The sequence below is a fragment of the Narcine bancroftii genome, chromosome 3 (assembly GCF_036971445.1).
Source record: "Narcine bancroftii isolate sNarBan1 chromosome 3, sNarBan1.hap1, whole genome shotgun sequence".
In the NCBI taxonomy this organism is placed as follows: Eukaryota; Metazoa; Chordata; class Chondrichthyes; order Torpediniformes; family Narcinidae; genus Narcine; species Narcine bancroftii.
Window position 1 is genome coordinate 13,371,922 of NC_091471.1, and position 21,919 is coordinate 13,393,840.

The following is a 21,919-nucleotide window of genomic DNA, read 5'->3' on the forward strand; positions in this document are numbered from 1 at the left end:
GAGTGCTTGGGAACTTGCAGTTGAAGGACCCACACAGGGGTAGCTGGACACTGGCACATGGGAACCAGACTTCAAAACTGGGATTTGAGAGGGTGCTGAGGGCAAGAAAGCTCCCAAAGGGCTCTGGGCACTAAAGGCTTCCTGATCGTATCAGAGGTTTGGATCTGGAACTTGGATTGACAATGGTTTGAACTGAAGTCTGTGCATCTGCAGAGGCTGTAGGAGCACTAGAGTCAAAACTATGAATATTCGTTGTCTCTGAATGGACTTTACCTTTGAAATTGATTTTTTATTCTTTGTTTTTTAAAAAGGACCCTCTCACTCTACTAGGTGTTTTGTGACAAACATTTTTTTGTAAATGGATCAAGGACACCTCATCTTTTGAGTATCACTAATTATCAGTTTCTCACAATTTCAAGAAAGATCATATTGCAAAGGCAGAAAGTATGTGCAACTACTAGAATTTTCTGAGAAATATTGATAATGGTACAAATTGTAGCGGCAGTCAGACGGGTGAGGCTTCATGTTTGAATTATCCCTGTAATGCTGGATGACCACGAGTCCTGGGGGCCCGCACTGAGATGGCGCTGGATCCCCTCCACCTAGGGGACAAAGTCCGCAGGCTGAGAGATGTGTTGGGAACGTCATGACGTCACTTCTCGGATTTGGAACGGTTGAACCAGAAGTGACTTAAAAGTGGTCTAAAAATGAGATTAAAAGAGCTCTTTGCTGATTACAACTTGAGTCAGTGTTTTCCTTTGTAGCTGTGCCTTAAAAGGTGCCACACAAATCTTTTTTTTTGCAATTTCTTTCATCCTCACTGATTACTTTGAAGCCCTTTGGCACTTCTAGTCTGTGCCAAACTATTTCTCTGCACTGACCTGCACTATCCATAGTCCTCCATTACCTCTCCCATCCATGCCCAAAATCTTCTTAGCTGGCAGCTTGTTCCACTGATCCACAACTGTGTGAAGTGGGTCCCCTTGTATTCCCCCTAAACTTTTTCCCTTTCACCCTTAACCCATGCCTCTGGTTTGTATCTCACCTGCCTTCAGCGGGGGCGGGGGGGGGGGGGGGAGCATTTCATAATTTTCAACACATCTATCAAATTTCCCCTCATTCTGTATGCTCCAGGGTGGAAAAAAAATCCTATATGTTTAACCTTTCCCTGTTAATCCGTTCTGGAAGTCCAGACAAAATGTTAGAAAATTACCTCTGCAATCTTTCAATCTTGTTGCTATGTTTCCTGTAGTTAGGTGACCAAAACTGCATGCAATACTCCAAATTTGGCCTCACCAATGTCTTAAACAACTTTGCTATAACATCCCATCTCCTATACTGAATACTTTGATTTATGAAGGCCAATATGCCAAAAGCTGTCCTTATAACCCTATCTACCTTCTGGGGATTATGCAACTGTGCTCTATCTTTGTCCTTTCCTCCAGCTTCCCAACCCCTTTTCTTCTCTCACCATTATGAGCTGCCTACTTCCTACCGGTTAGCCTGTACTCCTTCCTTGTCCCATCCTCCCTCTCTTTCCCCCCACCCCCTTCCACATTTCCCCGTATTTTTATTCAGACATCTGTCTGTTTTTCGCTCGTACCTCACAAGATCACAAAATAAAGGAACAGAAGTAAGCCATTCGGCCCATCAAGTCTGCTCTGCAACTCCACCCTGAGCTAAACCATTCTCACATCTAGTTCCAAATCCTGGCCTTTTCCCCCCATATTCCTTGATTTCCTGACTAATTGGATACCTATCAATCTCCTCCTTAAACTCTCCCAATGACTGGGTGGCAACAAATTCAACAAATCTACGACCCTCTGGCAAAAGAAATTTCTCCTCATCTCGGTTTTAAATGGGTACCTCTCATTCTAAGACTGTGCTCTCTTGTCCTGGATTCACCCACCAAGGGATATATCTTATTCACATCTCCTCTGTCCAATCCCTTCAGCATTTGAAATGTTTCTGAGATCCCCTCTCATTCTTCTACACTCCAATGAATAGAGTCCAAGAGCCACTAAACATTCCTCACATGCAAGCCCTTGCATTCCAGGAATAATCCTGGTAAATTTTCTCTGTACTCTCTCCAACATTATTACATCCCTTCTGAGATAAGGGGCCCAAAACTGCACACAGTACTCCAAATAAGGTCTCACCAGTGCCTCATCAACATCTTTTTACTCTTGTACACTCAATATTCCTCTTGAAATGAATGCTAACATTCACTTTCTTTACTACTGATCCAACCTGGTGGTTAAGCTTTAGGTTATCCTGCACAAGGAATTTTGAATTTTCTCCCCATCCAAATAATAATTTGCCCATTTATTTCCTCTTCCAAAATGTACAATCACATACTTTTCAACATTGTATCTCATCTGCCTTACAAGTCTATGCAACCTTTCAGTTTTTTCAACACTTCCTACTCTACCACCCATTTTGGTGTCATCTGCAAACTTATCCAACCATTAAATCCATAATCTAAATCATTGATATACATTGTAAAAAGAAGCAGCCCCAACACTGACCCCTGAGGAACACCACTAGTAACTGGCAACCAACCAGAACACGATCCCTTTATTCCCACCCTGTGCTTTCTGCCTATCAGTCAATGCTCCACCCAATCCAATATCTGGTAATTCCACGTGCTCTCGTCTTTTTAAGCAGCCTCTTGTGCAGCACCTTATTGAAGGGCTTTTGAAGATCCAAATACACAACATCCACAGCCTCTCCCTTGTCCATCCTGCCAGAGATTTCCTCAAAAAATTCCAATACGCTGGTCAGGCAGGATCTTCCCTTCATGAAACCATGCTGGCTTGGACCTATCATGGTATTTCATAACCTCGTCCTTACTACCGATAACTTTCCAACTATCAAATGTCAGACTGATAGGCCTATAATTTCCTTTTTTTCTGCTTCCCTCCTTACTAAAACAGCAGAACTACATTTGTGACCTAATCCTCCAGAACCTTTCAGAGTCTATTGATTTCTGGAAAATCATTTTCAATGCCTCCACAATCTCTAAAGCCACCTCCTTCAGAACCTGTGCGTGCACCTCATCTGGTCCGGGAAACTTATCTATAGAGTCCATTGAGCTTACTGAGCCCCATCTCCTAGTAGTCTTGACTGCATTTAATTCTATTCCCTGAGACATCAGGCAGATTGCTATCGTCTTCTTCAGTGAAGACTGGCACAAAATGCTCATTTAGTTCCACTGCCATGTCTTTGTTGCCCATTATCATTTCTCCAGCATCATTTTCTCTCTTATTCACATATTTAAAAAAAAAACTCTTAGTATCCTTTAGTATGTTACTTGCCAATTTTCTTTAATAATTCATCTTTTCTTTCCTAATGACTGTCTATTTCTGCAAGTTTTAAAGTTTTGCCAGAACTATTTTTCCATTAATTTATACCCTCCCTTTTGCTTTTATTTCAGCCTTAACATCTCTTATTAGCCACATTTGTCATTTTTCTAGTCATAATTTTCTTTTTCTCTTGAATATATCTATCCTGCACTTTATTTCTTGTAGAAATATTATCCAATTCTGCTCTGCTAACCCACTATCTGGCTTACTTTTTCAGTCAACTAGGCCCAGTTCCTCTCTCCTATCACTGTAATATTGACACAGCTTTTCCTTTTCAAATTTGAAACTGAACTCAATCATATCACTACTTCCTAAGGGTTCCATTACCTTTATTCTTTTATCAGCTCGAGTTCATTACACATCACCCAATCCAAAACCGCCGATCCCCTGGTGGGCTTATCTATTCCAAAAAGCCATCCTATAAGCATTCCACAGACTCTCTCTTCTGAGATCCAGTACCTTTCAGACTTTCCCAATCTCCTTTCATATTAAAATCTTCCATAATTATTTCCACATTTTCCTTCTGACACACTTTTGTCTATTTCTAGCTGTATCTCATAGTCCACTTCCTGACTGCTGTTTGGGGGCCAGTATATTACTGCTAATAGGGTCCTTTTTACCCTTGCCATTTCTTAACTCAACCCATTAAGGATTCTACCACATTTCACCCTATGTCCTTTCTTTCTAGTGGGCCATGCCACACCCTCTAACCTATACACTGTGTACTTTTGGACATTCAGCTCCCAATCACACCCATCATTAAGCCACGTCTCAGTAATGGCAACAATATCATAGCTTTTAATCTGTAGCTGTAGAACAAGGTCACTTACTTTATTCCTAAAGCTGCGTGCATTAAGTACAGTATGTTTCTGATTTTGCTGTATTTTGTCATTTTTGCTGCATGTTATTTTTGACTTTTTTCTGTTTTCCTCTTTCTCAACCCTAACTCCATTCTTCCCTAAACTCTGCACTCACATTCTGATTCCCACGCCCCCCCCCCCCCCCCCCCCGCCAAACTAGTTTAAATCTCATCAGCTTTAGCAAACCTGATCCCCCTACAGTTCAGGTGCTGCTGTCCATTTTGTAGAGGTCAGACCTGCCCCAGAAGAGATCCCAATGATCCACGTATCTAAATTTACCTTGCACCAACACTTTAGCCATGCATTCATCTGCCATAACTTCCTGTTCCTACCCTCTCTAGCGCATGGCACAGGCATCAATCCAGAGATTACCACTCTTGATGTCCTGCTTTTCAACTTCTTTCCTAACTCCCTATATTCCCTCCTCAGGACTTCATCCATACTCCTATCTGTCATTGGTCCCCACATGGACCATGCCACCCAGCTACTCACCCTTCCCCTCCAGAATGCTATGAACTCGATCAGAGACATCTCTGACCCTGGCATCTGGGAGGCAACATACCATCCGGGAGCCTCAATCTCGATCACAGAACCCCCTATCCACTTGTCTAACCTACAAGTCTCCAATGACTATCGCTTTTCTTTCTCTCCCCCCCCCCCCCACCCCCGCCTTCCCTTCTGAGCCAGCCTCTGTACTGGAGACGTGACCACCTCAACATGTCTATGGTAGGTCGTCCCCACCAACAGTATCCAAAATGTTATACCTATTGTTGATGGGAACAATCCCAATCTTCACTGTCTGCATCTTCCCCTTCTCTCTCCTGACAGTCACCTAGCAACCTGCCTCCTGACTTTTAGGGGTGACTGTCTCCCTGAAACTCCTGTCTATAACTACCTCTGCCTCCCTCAAGATCCACACTTCATCCAACTGTAGTTCCTTAACTCTGTAAGCAGCTGCAGCTGGATGCACTTTATGCAGTTGTAGTCATCAGGGACAAATATACAGTCCCAGATTTCCCACATCCTGCAACCAGAGCAATCCACTGCCCAAGCTGACTCCATAATTCAACTTTAATGAAAGGACTGAAGCTATCTCAAAGGATTGAAACTATCTCGTAATGGAATTGTTGATGTGGAGGACTGTTAGGAGTGAGGACAATTTATGTCGTTTGAACAATTGAGGAATAAATATGAAATACCACATACTCCTTTTTTTTTGTTATTTTCAATTAAGGGAATATTTCAAAGATATATTCGGACCAGCAATGTTTTTGTCCAATTGTACTGAGGGAGATCTTATTAGAAGTGGAAATGCCAAAAAAATTATTTTTGATATATTAGTTATTGCAAGAAGGAACTCCTAAATTAGGTTGTATAGATCTAGGCAGAGATGGGAAACAGACTTAAATATTACGATAGATCAACAAATTTGAGAAAATTTATTTAGAGATTCTATGACTAATACTATCAATAAGATATAGAATTGTTAAGTACAATTTTTTTAACATCAATTATATCTTACACCACACAAATTAAATAGATTGAAACCAGATTTATCTGGTGTAGCAGGCCAAATGATCGCGTGGTTAGCCAGGCCGAATCACCGCCCCAATCATTTGGTAACACTGGTAATCATCTCAGGAGAAGCCAGTGTTTAGCGACGTGTTGGCTGGGAGATGTCGCCTCTTGTTTGCGTGTTGCTGGGCGACTCAGTGATGTTGCAGTCTCAGATAGCCCATCCTACACATTCAAGACTTTGCTACATAGCTCCAGGGTTGCCAAATTTTTTTGAAGGTGCACTTTGTCAAAGGGTACCATCAGATTCCAGTGCATCCTAACGATGCCCTTATTACACCTTTTGGCCTTTTCGTGTTCCTTCAGATGCCTTTCGGATTAAAGAACACAGCCCAGACGTTTTAGCGTCTCTTGGGTGTGGTTGGCAGAGACCTCTATTTCATTTTTGTCTCTCTTGAGGATATCCTCATCACTAGCCCCAACGCCATTACGTACTGAATGCACATGACTTGCCTTTTCGAAAGGTTGCAGGAGTTTGGACTCACTGTGAACACGGCTAAGTCCCAATTCGGCCTGAAAACAATTGATTTCCTTGGACGCCCACGAGGGTACCATGCCGTTGCCAGATAAGGTAGAACCCATCCAGCTATACCTCCTCCCCCTGCCCCCCCAGGCTGAGCACCATCAAAGGTCTACAGAAATTCCTAGGGATGGTAAACTTTTATCATAGTTTCCTCCCGAAAGCAGCCACCCTCATGCAACCCCTATTCGACCTCATCAAACTCAGCGACAAGGCGCTCTAGTGGACACACAAAACCGTGAAGCATTCCAGGTAATTAAAGCGGGACTAGTGGAAGCCACATCTTAGGCCCATCCTAACTATTCCTCCCTCTGGCCCTTACAACAGACGCATCGGACAGAATGGTCAGCACGGTGCTTGAGCAGCGGGTTAATGAACAGTGGTGAACCATGGCCTTCTTCAGCAAACATCCCCAGACACCAGAACTCAAATACAGCACATTTGACCATGAACTGTTGGCCCTGTACCTGGCAATAAGACATTTCCGGTACATGTTAGAAGGAAGGGTTTTTGTCACCTACACAGACCACAAGCCACTGACTCATGCACTCAGAAAGGTCTCAGACCCAGGTTAGCGAAGCAACAACGATATGTATACTACGGACATTAGCCACATCGCAGGCAAATCTAACTTTTTGGCCAACACTCTGTCTAGACCAGCCATCTCCACTATCTCATGAGGACTCGATGTTGCTGAACTGGCCATCGCCAGCTTGAAGGTTCACGATTTCCTGTGGTGTAGTGCGCCAAGCGACCACACAGTTAGATGGTTGGAACAAGACGGCGTGGTCTTCCCTTCCCTTCTCAGGAGAAGCCAGTGTTTAGCATTGCCTAGGAGATGTCACCACTTCCTGGTTGCATGTCGCTGGGCAGGCAGTGACTCCACAACGCACTGACGTCGTTCCCTTAGACCAGTGCACCCTAGACTGGAAGTGTTCGTCTCCTAAAACCAGCGTGAGAGATTCAAATAAAGTCACCCTCCTGTTGTGTGGACGTACTTCATTTCAGTAGCTTTGCCGTTAGCAACTGCTATAAAATCAATGTTTTAGATGCTGTGAGGATGTAGGATCTTTCATATATTCAACATGGTCTTGTCCAAATGTGAGACCTTTTGGGTATCTACAAGTAATTTTTTTTTTACAAGTTACAGGAGTTGTTTTCCCATTAAATCCTGATTTGTTTTTATTAGGAAATATTGAAGGTACAACTCCTAAATTAAAATTATCAATTTATCAACTGAAATTTGTTAAATTAGCATTAGCGGTTGTGAGAAAATGTATTGCAATTACTTGGAAAATAGATACATCTTTAACATTGGTGAAATTCAAAGTTGTATCCCTTTAGAAAAAAATTTACTTAAAATCTAAAAAATAAATATTCTATGTTTTAACAAAGTTGGCACCCGCATATTCAGGTAAGGGGATTAAATTTGTAGTGATATCCCTTTTACCTCTCTGGCCCTGCAGAATCCCCCTCTATATGTTTGTGTTAGAACTGATGAGTTGCACTGGACATCTCTCTGCAATCCAAATCTTTGCTACTTTTTCTATCTTTTTATACATATTTTTAAATTTATATTTTTTTAAATTTTTTTCGGGTGAGAGGGAAGGGGTTTTTGTAATCAATCTTTTTTTTTGATATCTGTATATTCTAATTGTAGTGACTGCATGTATGGAGTATTAAATAAAATATTCCAAAAAATGTAAACTACCTCACCTGGCCTTGCCTCTCCGGTACCAAGCAAGCTCATTCTCAGCCTCTGCTCTCCAAAGCTTCAGAGCTCCACGCCCTTCCCTGCACCAAAGCCTCAGAGCTCACTGGCCACTCCCTGGCCACTCTAGCCCTCCTTTTTCAGGTCCCTGCCAATTAACTCAATTACCCAATTATTCACTCACTTAAATCAACACTCTGCTTAATTCTTTACCCTGCACACCCATTTTAAACCGTGCAAAAGGCTTGTACTCACCAACACCAGTCATTCACCCCTCCTCCGACTCTCCCTCGACTGAAACCGAAAAGGCCCGAGTCCCAACTGCATGCCCTTCTTAAACAGTGCAAAAAAACTTGTGCTCACCACCACCAGTTACTCGCCCCTCCTCCTCCGACTCTCCCTCAACTGGAACTGAAACTGAAATGAAAGGCTCAGCCCCGAACTGTTGGTAACCCTTTACTTCCAATGGGGGCTTTGTGGCCTGATAAGTTTCTCCAGCACGTGTGCACTGCACATCTGTGCTGACTGTGAAGCAAGCACCCATCTACGTTAATTTCACTTGTTTTTCTCATTCTTATCAACTTTCCAACAGGTAAGATTAAAGTACAATTTACAGTAGCCAATTAACCTAAGCGTCCACACATACTTGGTATGTGAAAGGATACAGGTGGCAAGGTTAGCACAATGCTGTTACAGTGCTAGCTTTTTCATCTGTGAGTTCTTAGACAACACATAGATAAAGGAAAAGGTTCTGTACTTTAAAGTTGTAAGAAGCCCATGAGGCAGGCCATGAGGCTGCATGCCTCCATTACAGATCTTGCATACTGCAGTCTCCTGCTCCTGTGTCAGCCCCCTGCTGGCAGCCATCTAATCAAACAGGAACTATAATCAAGGCCTTGCTAGTGGCCTTGCAAACATTTATGTCTGTGCGGGATTCCTCTGGGGTGCTCCGGTTTCCTCCCACTAGCCAAAAACGTATGAGATTGCAGGTTAATTTAGGTCTAATTGGGCGGCATGGAATTCGCTTTTTTTTAAAAAAGCAATGCACTCCGAGGAAGGCCATGCAGTTACAGGGAGATGCTGGAGGAGGTCAAGCAGCATCAGTGGGAGGAAAAGAATTGTTTACACTTCGGGTCCTGATGAAGGATTCTGATCCGAAGCATGAACAATTCTTTTTCTCCCACTGGTGCTGCTCAACACACACTGAATCTCATAACAGACTTGCTCCAGTCACACTCCACACATGCAGTGGCATTCAAGATCAGAATCAAATGCTCTCTGGAGCTGTGAGGCAATCACCACTGTGTTTTCACAGCTTTGCCACTCGGTGTTGGATTTGGAACCCTTCTACGAGTACCCTGAATACAGAAAACAAAAGGAGAAATTCGGGAGATATTTAGAGCCCTAATTATTTCATAATCATCAAAGATTTTGTGTTTGTGTGTGCCAAATCTTCCTGATTGTTTCAAAGGGAATCCATGTCGTAAAATTCTATGGCCCCATTACATCCATGACTTATTGAGTGTCATTTGCTGTTGTATCAGTCAGTCTACCTGATGCCAAACTCAACAATTCCTGGTCTATTGGAATTCCTCGTTGCACTTAAGAATCCCCTACCTGGTCATCTGATACCCAACACTTGCCAGCGGCCATTATCTACGTTATTTTTAATTATTTTACTTCTGTTTAAATGTCTTTAATCTTTATATTTTAAACTAGTCACAATATGAGTAGCTTTAAAATGTATCTGTCAGATGCATTAAAATGTATTTGACAGTTTTGATAGAAAATGAAGCTTGTCACCAGGGTTCCCTCGCACAGGGACCACGACCACGAGCACCAATTTTGAGCCAGATATAGAAAAATCTGATTCAAAAAGATAAACACATCAACATGCAAGGAATAGGAGGATATGTATTGTATGAAAGCAGCAAGAGTTTTAGTTTAATTTGAGCATCCTGTTCTATGCAAACATTGTTCGCTGAAGGTCTTGTTCCTATGCTTTTCTACATTCTACACAGTTGATGGACTTTTTGTTTGTAAATACCCAAAAGAGCGTAGCAGTGTGTTCATTCCTCTGTCAACCAGAGGCATTTGACAGGAATGTGACCAAGCAGGGAATGGAGAGATGAAGCCATGTAGTGCAGTTGAAATTGGCACCATGGACATCGTGGTCACAGGGCCTGTGACTGCATTATCTTTTCTTTCTTTTGGCTTGGCTTCGCGGACGAAGATTTATGGAGGGGGTAAAAAGTCCACGTCAGCTGCAGGCTCGTTTGTGGCTGACAAGTCCGATGCGGGACTGCATTATAATGTTTTATGAAATAACAAAATTAAAAAGATATCATGCGGTTGAGCTTGTCGCTGTCTTCCCTGTCTTAGATTGCCCAGTGGTGTGCTGAGTATGCACTGTCTGTCCAGTATCAACATGGAATGGTGGTCTGCACACAACCCCATAGTCTGTCTGCCATGTGCTTGGCCCAACGTGTCGCGGATGAACTGGACTTGAATGTAGGCCACGAAGTTGGGTACCGTGTTCCTTATGAAGACTGCTGCACAACAGAAACTATTCTCAGGTCAGAATCTTTCAGTTGTTTTACTCGTCACAGAACTGAAAACTAATGGCATTATGAAACCTCTCTCAACTTAGATTATCTTTAGAGAATATTGGCTATTCAATTTCACGGGAAAATACCATAAGGGTTGCTCCAATCCCAGTAGACGAAAAACAGCTTTTGGTTGTTCATTGTTTTTCCACATTTACCATCTCTCAAAGTGCTTCTCAGGTATTTTAAGTATTGTCACTGCTACCATTCAGAGTGCTTTTATATGGAAACCTTCTACAATAGGTCAGATAAGTTCATTTTAGTGATAATCGTTAAAATTAAAAAAATTAAATTTTAAATTTAGAAATACAGCACGGTAACAGGCCATTTCGGCCCACGTGCCCGTGACACCCAATTTACACCCAATTAACCTGCATCCACGGTACATTTTGAACGGTGGGATGAAACTGGTGCCCCTGGGAAAACACACGCAGACATTGGGAGAACATACAAACTCCTTAAAAACAGTGCGGGATTCAAAACCTGGTCTCAATCGCTGGTTCTGTAAAGGCAGTGAACTAACTGTAATTTGCCAATTTATTGGATAGTGTCTTTTGCACTTGTTTGAAATGGCATCCCTGGGTATTTTGTATCCACTGTTGGAGTCGATAGGGCTCCAGTTTGCAATCTAAGGCCCTCGTCTGCTTAAACTCTCGGCCTCAGCAACATCTTGTTCAACTGCAACATAATCTTGCAACTATGACTGATGAAGGCCAGAGTGTTTAAAACCTTTTTAATTCCCCTTTCTATCTTTGACACTACCTTTATGTACCTAACATCCTAGATTCCTCTGCAACACTCCCCGGATCCCTACCCAATGTGTTGGTCCTACCCATGTCAGACTTCCCAAAAGCAATCCTCACTTTTCTACATTCAATTCCATCGTCCATTCCTCTGCCCACCTGTCCCAACAGATCAAGATCTGAATGCAATGTTCGGCAACCATCTCCTCAATCCATATTGACAGTGAAATGGAAAATGGAGTTTAATCTGGACAAGTGTGATGGGTTACAGTTTGAGAGGTCAAAAGTAAATGATTGATGTAGAGGGATCTGGGGGGGTTCCAGGTCCATAGCTCATTCAAAGTGGCCCCACAAAGAGATGAAAAAGGAGGGATGTGGTCCACTTTGCTTCATTGAGTATAAAAATAAGGAAGTTGCAGTGATATAAAACTTTGGTCAGGTCACCCTTGGAATACTTTACGCAGTCTTGTTGCCCCTTACAGGAACGATGAAGAGGCTTTGGAAAGGGTACCGCGGAGGTTTGCCTGGTTTGGAGGATACGAGTTAAGGGGGGATGGGAGGGGGCGGATTGGACAAACTTGGATTGTTTTCTTTGCAGCCTCGGAGGCTTTGGGGAGACTTAATGGAGGTTTATATTTTTTTTAAAAATGTGGGTAGGACAATCAGAATCGTTTCCTTGGAGGTAAAAGAGTCATACACGAGAGGACACGTGTTTAAAGTTGGGGGGAGGGGGGGAGTTTAAGGTGGGATACATTTTTTACACAGAGTAATAAGAGCCTGGTACAGGCTGCCAGGAGTAGATGTGGCAGTAAATGCAAAAGACCAATTTCAGAGACTTCTAAGGAATATGAATATCAAGCGGTAGAAGGATGTCTATCAAGTTCCCACAGCTGTTTTAGTTTGTTTTGCACATCATGTTTGGCACTGATATGTTCCTCCATGAACTGCCCCATGTTCCATTCTTCAGAACACTTTATAATTTGCATTTTCTGCCACAAATCTTAACAGGTTCCCTTTCTAGGAATGTTTTCTGCTCTTTTCCCTCCTATTATCAATGCTTAAAAGATGTGTCGCATCCAATTGCAGAATGCTCTATTTTAGTCGCTGAAGAGGTGACGGTGATACCATGCATTACTCCCACCTACAGAATGCTATCAGTGAAGAATCACATGTTATTAATTGTAAAAATATCATTGTTTAAGAGTGTTCTTTGATAATTGGTCTTACTCATGATAACAAATCTGGACTCCAAATTTATTTTCAGTTCTTGTAGTCTGTCTTGTAAGCTATCCACTCGTGGCTTCACGCTCCAATTGTCCATACTTAACTCACTTTATTAACTCAAGCCTTTCTTATTACTTCGTAACATTCTCTCACTTCATGAGAGATTAACTTTGGATCTTTCAGTGGCCTGTCCCCTGTCTGGAAACTTATTCACAAGTTGACCTCAGATTTTTTTTCTTCCTGTGCTGTTGATTTGCTCAATGAACAAGTCCAATTAATGACTCTTGATTATTTTAATATCATACGTAACTATTCTTTATGTGACCTGACTGTGGTACTAATATATGAATCTTCCTATTTTTGACCTTGCTTGTGGTGCTGTCAGTTAATGCCTTTTATGATCAAGGTTCTTTTATCGTCATGTAAAAAAACATGTAATGTGATATGAAATGGCATTTAGTCTGTAGTAAGGCAAAGTTTGGCCATGAGCAGAAATTGCATGATGCCCCTTACAGTCAGAGAAAGAGAAGAAAAAAAGACTCCCTTCAGAGTCACTGAATATCTGTGGATTTGCCTCCAGCGCTCACGCTCCCTACTGCCTCTGCAGTCACACAGACTTCTGTCCGAACCATCACCAACCTGAGTTCCACATCCAAATCTCTGACATGATCAAGAAGCATTTAGCGCCTAAGGATCTCCTCCTGCCCTCAGCATCCTCTCATCCCGGTTCTGATACCTGGTTCCCCTTCATCCTGTCTCGAGCTGGTCTCCAGCAGTCCACAACCTGGTGTGAGTCCTTTGACCACAAGTAACCCACGGCCTGCGTGAGTCCTTGCCTCAAATCACCAAAATCCCCCTGCCTGTGTGTTCTTCAGTAGCCGAGCTCCTCACTGGTCCACCGCCGTGGTCACCATCACATACAGTTGTCTCCTCTGCTTCTCCTTCTCAAATGGTTCCTTGCACTAATCCTCAGCTTTCCTGAAGACCTCAACCCCTCGAGCCTGCTGCCAGCGCAGGTGCCACCATCTTTGGCCCAGACCCCGTGGTCAGAGATTTTAAAATAAAACACCGTCAGTTCCATCAACAAGTCATTTAAAAGCCGGTATAGAGCCATTGGTAGTTGCCTGGGAGTAGAACCCTGCGAAGAAGCGCTCTCTGCTCCCCGTTCTTCTGGGTGAACACTAGCGGTAGCTTTGCTGTGGCAGCAGCTCTGGCAGTGTGCCTTTTTTTATACAAAGCTTGTGAGTTAGTTTTTAAGCAGGTCTAAGCTGTTCTCAGCATGAGATGATAAAATAAGGCCTTTCTTCTTTTAACAGGTACTGCACAGATGATATCTTGCTCTGTGAAATGATGTCTGATCCCTTATTGCATCACTATGGCGTTATAATTATTGATGAAGCCCATGAACGAACTGTAGCAACAGATGTGCTTCTTGGTTTATTGAAAGACTTGCCAAAGCAGCGGCCGGAGTTGAAGGTCGTGGTCATTACAGCGCCATACCTGGCAGACAGGCTAGGGAGTTACTATCCAGATGCACCTTTTGTGAAAGTGGAGGGAGCGGCTGAGAATTCATTTCCTGTGGAAATTGTATACAGAGATGGACAGTTTAAGGATTGTGTGTCAGCTGCTTCACAAACAGTACTGGATATCCACAGGAAGGGAGAAGAGGGCAACATTATCGTCTTCCTTGCCAGTGAAAAAGTGAGTATTTTTCCTTGTAAGAGCATTGATTTGGGCATTTTTAAAGCAGCAAAATGAGATATTCAATGTCAAATGTATTTGGAAGCAAGAACAAACCTCGACTATTCAAACACACATTTTCTACATTGGGAGTTTAACTGCTATTCTTCCAAGCCAGCTGGTTCCTGTCTTTCTATTCCAACATGTAACATTTCTGTTTCCTTGAAATGAAAGGGTGGAAATAATGGCTTGGGAATTGCAATTCATTTCTTTGCGCAGACATGGAAAGTTTAACCGGAAGTTAATGCTCCCCAATTTACACAGTGTCTTCAACAAACATACCTATGAAGTGATCAAAAACTCATTGTTTGTACAAAATATCCCCAAATATTTAATTGCAAAGCAGTTCTTTTACTGTCAGCAAAAAGAAATGTGAGGAGGAAAGCTTTGGGCTGCAGGAAGAACAGCTGCTCTGGTTAAGTTGGACCAAAATGGCAAGTGAAATTTAATCCATGGATGAGTGAGTTGATGCAGTTAGGGATATGCATGAAGACAACCAAAGTCCACAAGTTCATAAACATACTAATACAAGTTGAGTGTGTTTTAAAGATGCACAGGATATTTTTCTTTATTAAGGAAGTTAAGTTTAAATTTATTTCTCACAAGTTAACTCTAAAATTCATACAGCCATATGAAGAGTGCAATTTACAGAGTATACAATTACAATGAAAATAAAGATCAATTCGTTCCAACCAAGGGAGGCACAATAGAATTATTGTGGGGCTAATTCGTGAGCCTGCTGGCTTCAGGGAAGAAACTTTTTCAGCTTGTGTGCACACTTTCAGGTTTCTGAACCTTCTCCCCTTGGGGAGAAGGAAGAAGAGATTCGGTCAGAATCAAAATTTATTGCCATGAACATGTCACAAAATTCATTGTTTTGCAGCAATATTACAGAGCAAATATTGTTGTAAAATTACATTTTAAAGAAGTAAAATACAATATTATAGTCACAGAAAATGAGAGATTAAAAGAAGATCTAATCTTCTAAGGGAAGGTTGGAACAAGAGGCCATGAGTTAAGAGTAAGAGGGCAAAACTTTAGAAGAAATATTAGAGGATGCTTCTTCACTCAGAGAGTGGTGGCAAAATGGAATGATCTTCCGAATGAGATAATTGCGTCAGGGTCCCTTCTGTCATTTAAGAGAAGCTTGGATGTGTACATGGAGGTGAGGGGGTTGGAGGGATATTGGCGGAGAGTGGGAGGATTGAGCTAGTGGATTTGTTCAAGTGAACCAGTGCGGACTCGAAAGGTCGACATGGCCTGTTTCTGCTCTGTAAATGGTTATATGGTTCATTGTCCGTTCAGAAATCTGATGGCAGTGGGGAAGAAGCTGTCTTTGTGCCATTTGGTATTCGTCTTCAGGGTCCTGTTGGTAGCAGGGTAAAGATGGCATGGCCTGTGTGGTGAAGGTCCTTGGGGCAGAGGTTGCTTTCTTAAGACGTTGACTCTTGTTGATGTCTTCTGTGGAGTGAATACTGTACTGTTGTGTGGCTGAGTTCACAATTTGGTGTTCTTTTCTTATCCTGTGCATTTGCACCTCCATACCAGACAGGGGTTTAACCAGTCAGAATGATGTCTACGGTACACCTGTAGAAATTAGCAAGAGTTTTTAGTGACATACCAAATCTCATCAAACTTCTCGCGAAGTATAGTTGCTGTTGAGCCTTCTTCGTGATTGCGTCAACATTGGTTTTTGAAGATGGATGTCATCACGTGCCAGAACAGCAGAATGAGAATTCAATTTTCAAGTTTCTTCTATCCAAACTTCTAAGGGGAATAAAAATCAAAAGTTATTCAGTCCATGATGAAGCACTGTGGTGTTCACAGCATGTTGATAAATTGTACTGATTGCCCAGATGCAGACAATAAATGTGATTGAAAAGTTTGAACAGTTGATACCATCCTGCTACACATTTGGAAGCCATTCTTTCATCGTTGAACACAAAATTCCTATCAATAAACTCCACAAATTTTAGATAGCTTCCAATAGTTTTATAAATATTACTGGGATTGGCACTATTTTCTATAGCAGTGCAATATTTTTTTCTCTAAATGTGTGTGGTCTGGCATTGCCCGTGGGTAGGTCAGGGGGGTGGGAGGAGTCCACTGGAAAAGGGGTATTAGAGGAGTCCATCTGGGGATGTAGGATTGGAGGAGCTCCCAGGGTACGATGGGGGTGTATATTAGAAGTGCATCATATGGGGATGGACCATGGCAAGTGGCTGGTGTTGGGTCTGGAGGTGTCTGAGGAACATGTAAAATGCAGAATGACTCACGTTGGTAGGTAATATTACAGAGATGGAAGTAAGCAGTATGCTTTTTGTTTGAATCTTCGGTGAAGAGTAAAAAAAAAGATACCTTATATATGAAATAGTTGACATTGCCTCAAGTAGGAACATGAAACCAATGTCAATTCACCAATACGTGCTGAGTTGAGAATGTTGCCAGTTGTCCAAATGTTGATATGGAGGAAGTTATGGTCAATTTGGTAACACCACAACAAAGGATGTCCAGCGAATTATGTGGCATGGTGAAGCGAGTAATAATTAGTTTTGTGATGACAGATGCAGAGTGTTAATAACTAGTTATCAGCATAAACGTTTAATATAAGAACTCTTACCTGTGGATATTACTTTACTTGGCTGCCTTTTGGACGCGGGCGGAATGGAAGACTGCATTAAAAAAATAATTCCAGAGATTCCACAGTTTGGGACAGTTTCATCAATGAGTAGTTATTTTTAGTTATTTAAAGCAGGATCATAAATATTTTCACGATAGTGTTGCATGAATTGGACATTGAACTGGAGTTTATTGGAGTAACATAGCATTTGACTCACTATAATGTCAAGATAGCTTTGGAGAAAGAATAATATCAAGGACATCTGTACAAAGTGAAGGCAGGAAAGTTTAGGGGAGACATTAAGGGTGAGGTTTTTTTTGCATAGACATTTGAGGGTGTCTGGAATGGATTGCCCAGGGTGGTAATGGAGGCTGGAACAATAGAGGCACATGAATGAAAGAAAAATAGAGGGTTATGAGGTTGGGAGGGTTTATTTTTTTTGGTAGGTAGGAAGATGATGGGCCGAAGGGCCTGTAGTGAGCTGTAACGTTCTATGTTCTATAAATCACACCACTCTATCATCTTCTATCTTTTAGACATGACGTAGACATCAATACAGCCATTTTGGCTCACGCAACCGTGCTGTCCAATTTACACCCAATTTAACCCTACACCTCTGGTACTTTTCAGCATAAATATCTCTAATTTTTCTTAATAACCAATTATAATGAGCCCAGAGGACCCCAAAACCCAGCAGCAATAGATATTCACCAAGACAAATGGTTACTTAAACAAAAGTTACTTTTAATTATCTTTAAACCTGAAAATAGGATCAAACTTTAACGTCACTATTGACTTACTTAACTTAACCTCCTTCTACACATGTGTGTGTAAGTTCAGAAAAGTTCTTTGATTCACAGTCCAATCTCACTTCTCATTCCTCCAAGTTCACTGGTTGCAGGCAATTCTTAGACTGTGCACAGAATTTAACATTTATAAAGTTCACCAGGCTTTGGTGCTTGAAAGGTAAATGGTTACCTCTCAAGAAGGTTCTTGTCAGTTTTCAGAGAGAGATTTATTGTAGGATGGACACCTAGCCACTTCAGTGTCTTGCTGACGAAACTTGCCCCCTTCAGGGTTCTCTAGATGATAACCTCTTTCTTTCAGGTCATCACAGAGTTACTTTTTGTTTCTCATATTCCAAGTGAAATATTAGGCAGCCAGTTCTCTAAGATCCACAAGGGCTTTGACCAGGCTGAATCAAGCATTTACAAGCTGTCTTCCATATGGGGTTTTCCACAAGCTTGCCAGCTTGTCCTGTTCCAGTCCCAGCTGCTGTTGATGGCTGTAACACGGTAGAAGTGATCTCTCTCTCTCTCGCTCTCTTTCTTTCTCTCTCTCTCCCCCTTCCCCTCCCTCCAGACATTCTGCAGCTGCCACAAGATCTTTCATCTGTTGCTTTTTTGTAAACAACAATCCATTAGTGAAGTCTCTTGGGCACTCTCCAAACCTCTTGCAAAGACTGTTGGCCGCGACATGTCTAGCATGAGGCAGAGTTCCAGTATTTTAAATAAGATCTGTTTTGAAGTGTTTGTATGTGACCTACTTGAACAAACTTTTACCAATTTACCTCCCAAAAACATATATATATATATATATATATATATATAATCTGTCACACCTGGTATTCAGTTATTTCCCATCCCATTCCCTTGTCAACATGTTTATCTATGGTTTCATGCACTGCCAGACTGAGACCACCAACAAATTGAAGGAACATCACCTCCGATTTCCCTGGGCACATTAATATTGACTTCTCTGGCTTTGCTTTTCTCCCCTCCATGTTTGTCTCTGTCCCTGATTCTTTTTCTCTTTTTCACTTTCTGTTTCTTTTTTTCATTTTCTGTGTGTGTAATTCTCTCTCCCTCTCTCTCTCTCTCTCTCTCTCTCTCTCTCTCACTCACTCTCTCTGTGTGTCTCTCTCTCTCTCTCTCTCTCTTTTTTCCCCTTCCCAATTCCCCTAGCCCTGCATTCACAGAGTCCCAAACGACCCTGCCTCCTCCCAGGTCAATCCTCACCTTTCCTCTCTTCTGTGTCCCATCAATATCTAATTAACATCTCTTGTCTGTTGATGTGTCCTACTCTCCCTGCCAATTCTTTCCCTCTCCCCAGCCTTTTAATTTAGGTGCCTGCTGTCACATTTGTGGCCCAAAATGTGAAGTTAATAAAACATTAAACACAAGTTTTATCAGGTAAACTTCTCAGTGGCTTTATTCTCCCGTTTCCTTTGTTCTCCTGCTTGTGTTCTTATCTCTCTCTCATACCACTTGACTTCCGGTACATCTCATACATATTCATTATCATGACATCCCTCCTTTAATTAGAAATAAACTTTACCTTCACTTACTAGTATCCCTTGGAAACCTACAAACATCGTAACTAATGGTAATACTATAACTTAACTACATAAAATTTACTTCCTACAGCACTCATACATGCACTTTATGATATAAGATTAAAATACTGTCCCAAAGTTCTTATTAAAACTATGGCACAAAGTCTTCGTATCGTTTGGGCGCTTTCCGGTTTCGTTTCGGCCTGCCTGCGATATTGTTGTCGCTTCTCGGTTGTTTACTCTCAGCATCGGAAATACTGCTCACCACGGCTTCGGGTGTTTCTGGCGCTCTAGTCACTTCATCAGGAGTGCTGGTAACTGCCTCTGGAACATCATCAGGTCTCTCAATTTCAGCATCTCGTATTGGCCTTTCAACCTCTTCGCTCGATGTATCTCTGGACTGGTACCTTTTTACACCTGATACATTTCTCTTATACAGGACTCCAGTCGGAGACTTGACTGTCACCATACTGCCACTTCTGGATACGACAGTATAGAGTTGATGGTAATAAGGTGTGTCCAGCTTACCACCAGTTTCATGCCTCACTAGAACATTATCTCCTGGCATGATGTCTGAGTACTTGGCTCCACGTTTCGAATCTGTGTACTGCTTTGCTGCACCCTTCTTTTCAGCATCGTGGTCCCTCATCTCCTGGTCGTCTCGGATTTCCTTTATTTCTGGCATTTTTGTGCGGATTTTTCTCCCAAAAAATGCTTCTGCAGGACTTTTTCCAGTGGTTGCATGAGGCGTTGCTCGATGACAGCCGCATAAGATAGCAATGCTTCTCGCCAATTTTGTCCTTCAGCGTGTGCAATCCTCAATCGTTTTTCAATGGACTGATTTTGTCTCTCTACTTCCCCGTTGGCTTGCGGCCATTTCGGAGTTACTTTATGATGGTGGATACCTGTGGTCCTCATGTATTCCGCAAATGTCTCTGAAATGAATTGTGGACCATTGTCAGAGTATAATGTAACAGGTAATCCATATCTTGCGAATATCTCTGCTAACGCTTGTATTGTTTTTTCAGTGGTTGTGGACTTCAACACCACGTACTCATAGTATCTGCTGAAGTAATCTATCACTACCATAATTGATTCACCCGTCGGTAAAGGTCCAAGAAAATCAACAGCTACGTCGATCCATGGTCCTGTCGGGAGTTGCGTACTCTGGATCGGTTCTGGCGGATTACTCCTACTTGTGATTTGACATCCGTGACAAGTTTTAACAAATTTCTCGGCGTCTTTATCACAACCTGGCCACTAAACCTTGGTCCTGAGGTTTTGCTTGGTACCAACAATGCCTAGGTGTCCTTCATGCGCTAAGGATACGATCTTCGGTCTCAATCTTTGCGGTATCACCAATCTGCAACCTCTCAATACACAAAGTTCGTCTCTAATGGGAATGTAAGCCTTGTGAGTACACTTGTCCCATTGTCCACTCTGTATGCATTCTCTTACTTCCTTGAGTTCTGGATCACGTTCGGATTCTCTCTCGACTTCCTTCGTAGTCACAGCTTTCGGTGTCGACTGAATAGCTACGAAGCGTACAAAGCTCTCTGTTTCTGTTTCCAATTCTGACTTGGATTGTGGACCTCCATCCTTCACCAATCTGGACAGCGGATCTGCAATGTTTGCTTTCCCTGCAATGTGGATTACTTTATATTTGTAGGGTTGTAGTCTGAGTACCCATCTCTCTATTCTGGCACATGGTTTGGATCTAGGTGCATAGATCACCTCTAATAGCTTATGATCTGTGATGAGTTCAAATTCAATGCCGTATAAATATGCATGGAACCTCTCACAGGCCCATACAAGTCCGAGTGCTTCTTTCTCTGTCTCATAGATCACCTCTAATAGCTTATAATCTGTGATGAGTTCAAATTCAATGCCGTATAAATATGCATGGAACCTCTCACAGGCCCATACAAGTCCGAGTGCTTCTTTCTCTGTCTGAGAGTATCTTCTTTCCACATCTGATAACGATCTGCTGGCATAGGCAATGATTCTTGGTCCTCCATCATGCATCTGGACCAACACGGCTCCTAAACCAACCGGGCTGGCATCCGCTATGACTTGGGTTGATGCCGCCGGATCGTAATATCCAAGAGTTTTTGCATCTGTCAGGCTTTGCTTCAGCGCTGTGAACGCTTTCTTCTGCTCAGATCCAAAATGAAATGGTACATCTTTCCTGGTTAGTTTCCTTAGTGGTTCTACCACTGTAGCGAAATTAGGAATGAACTTTGCACAAAAATTGACCAATCCCAGGAAACTCCTCACCTCTGTTGCGTTCTGAAGTGCACGTGCCTCTGCAATAGCTTTCACCTTGTCCTCTGCAGGGTTTAGTCCTTCCCGTGTAAGTCTGTGTCCCATGAAGTCCATTTCTGACACACCGAACTGGCACTTGTTTCCATTCACGGTAAGGCCTGCCTCCTGTAGTCTAGATAGTACACGCCTCATTTCAGATCAATTTTTGAGAATACCTTGCTGGTAGTTAGTTCTTGAAGTATTTCCTCCACTGTTGGTATAGGGTGTCGTTCTCTAATTATAGCTTCATTGGCCATTCTCATGTCAACACATAGTCTTATGTCACCCTTTGGTTTGGGCACAGTCACTACGGGAC

General features: G+C 42.3%; 1 protein-coding gene across 1 annotated transcript in view; it reads left to right on the forward strand.

The window, feature by feature from the left end:
* The window catches only part of LOC138756977 (putative pre-mRNA-splicing factor ATP-dependent RNA helicase DHX32), a 93,210-nt gene that overhangs the window by 21,698 nt on the left and 49,593 nt on the right, over positions 1 to 21,919 (forward strand). Inside the window, exons 3-4 of the mRNA XM_069923504.1 lie at positions 10,414 to 10,607; positions 13,921 to 14,305. Coding sequence (XP_069779605.1) covers positions 10,414 to 10,607; positions 13,921 to 14,305 — 579 coding nt within the window. The remainder of the gene's footprint in view (positions 1 to 10,413; positions 10,608 to 13,920; positions 14,306 to 21,919) is intronic.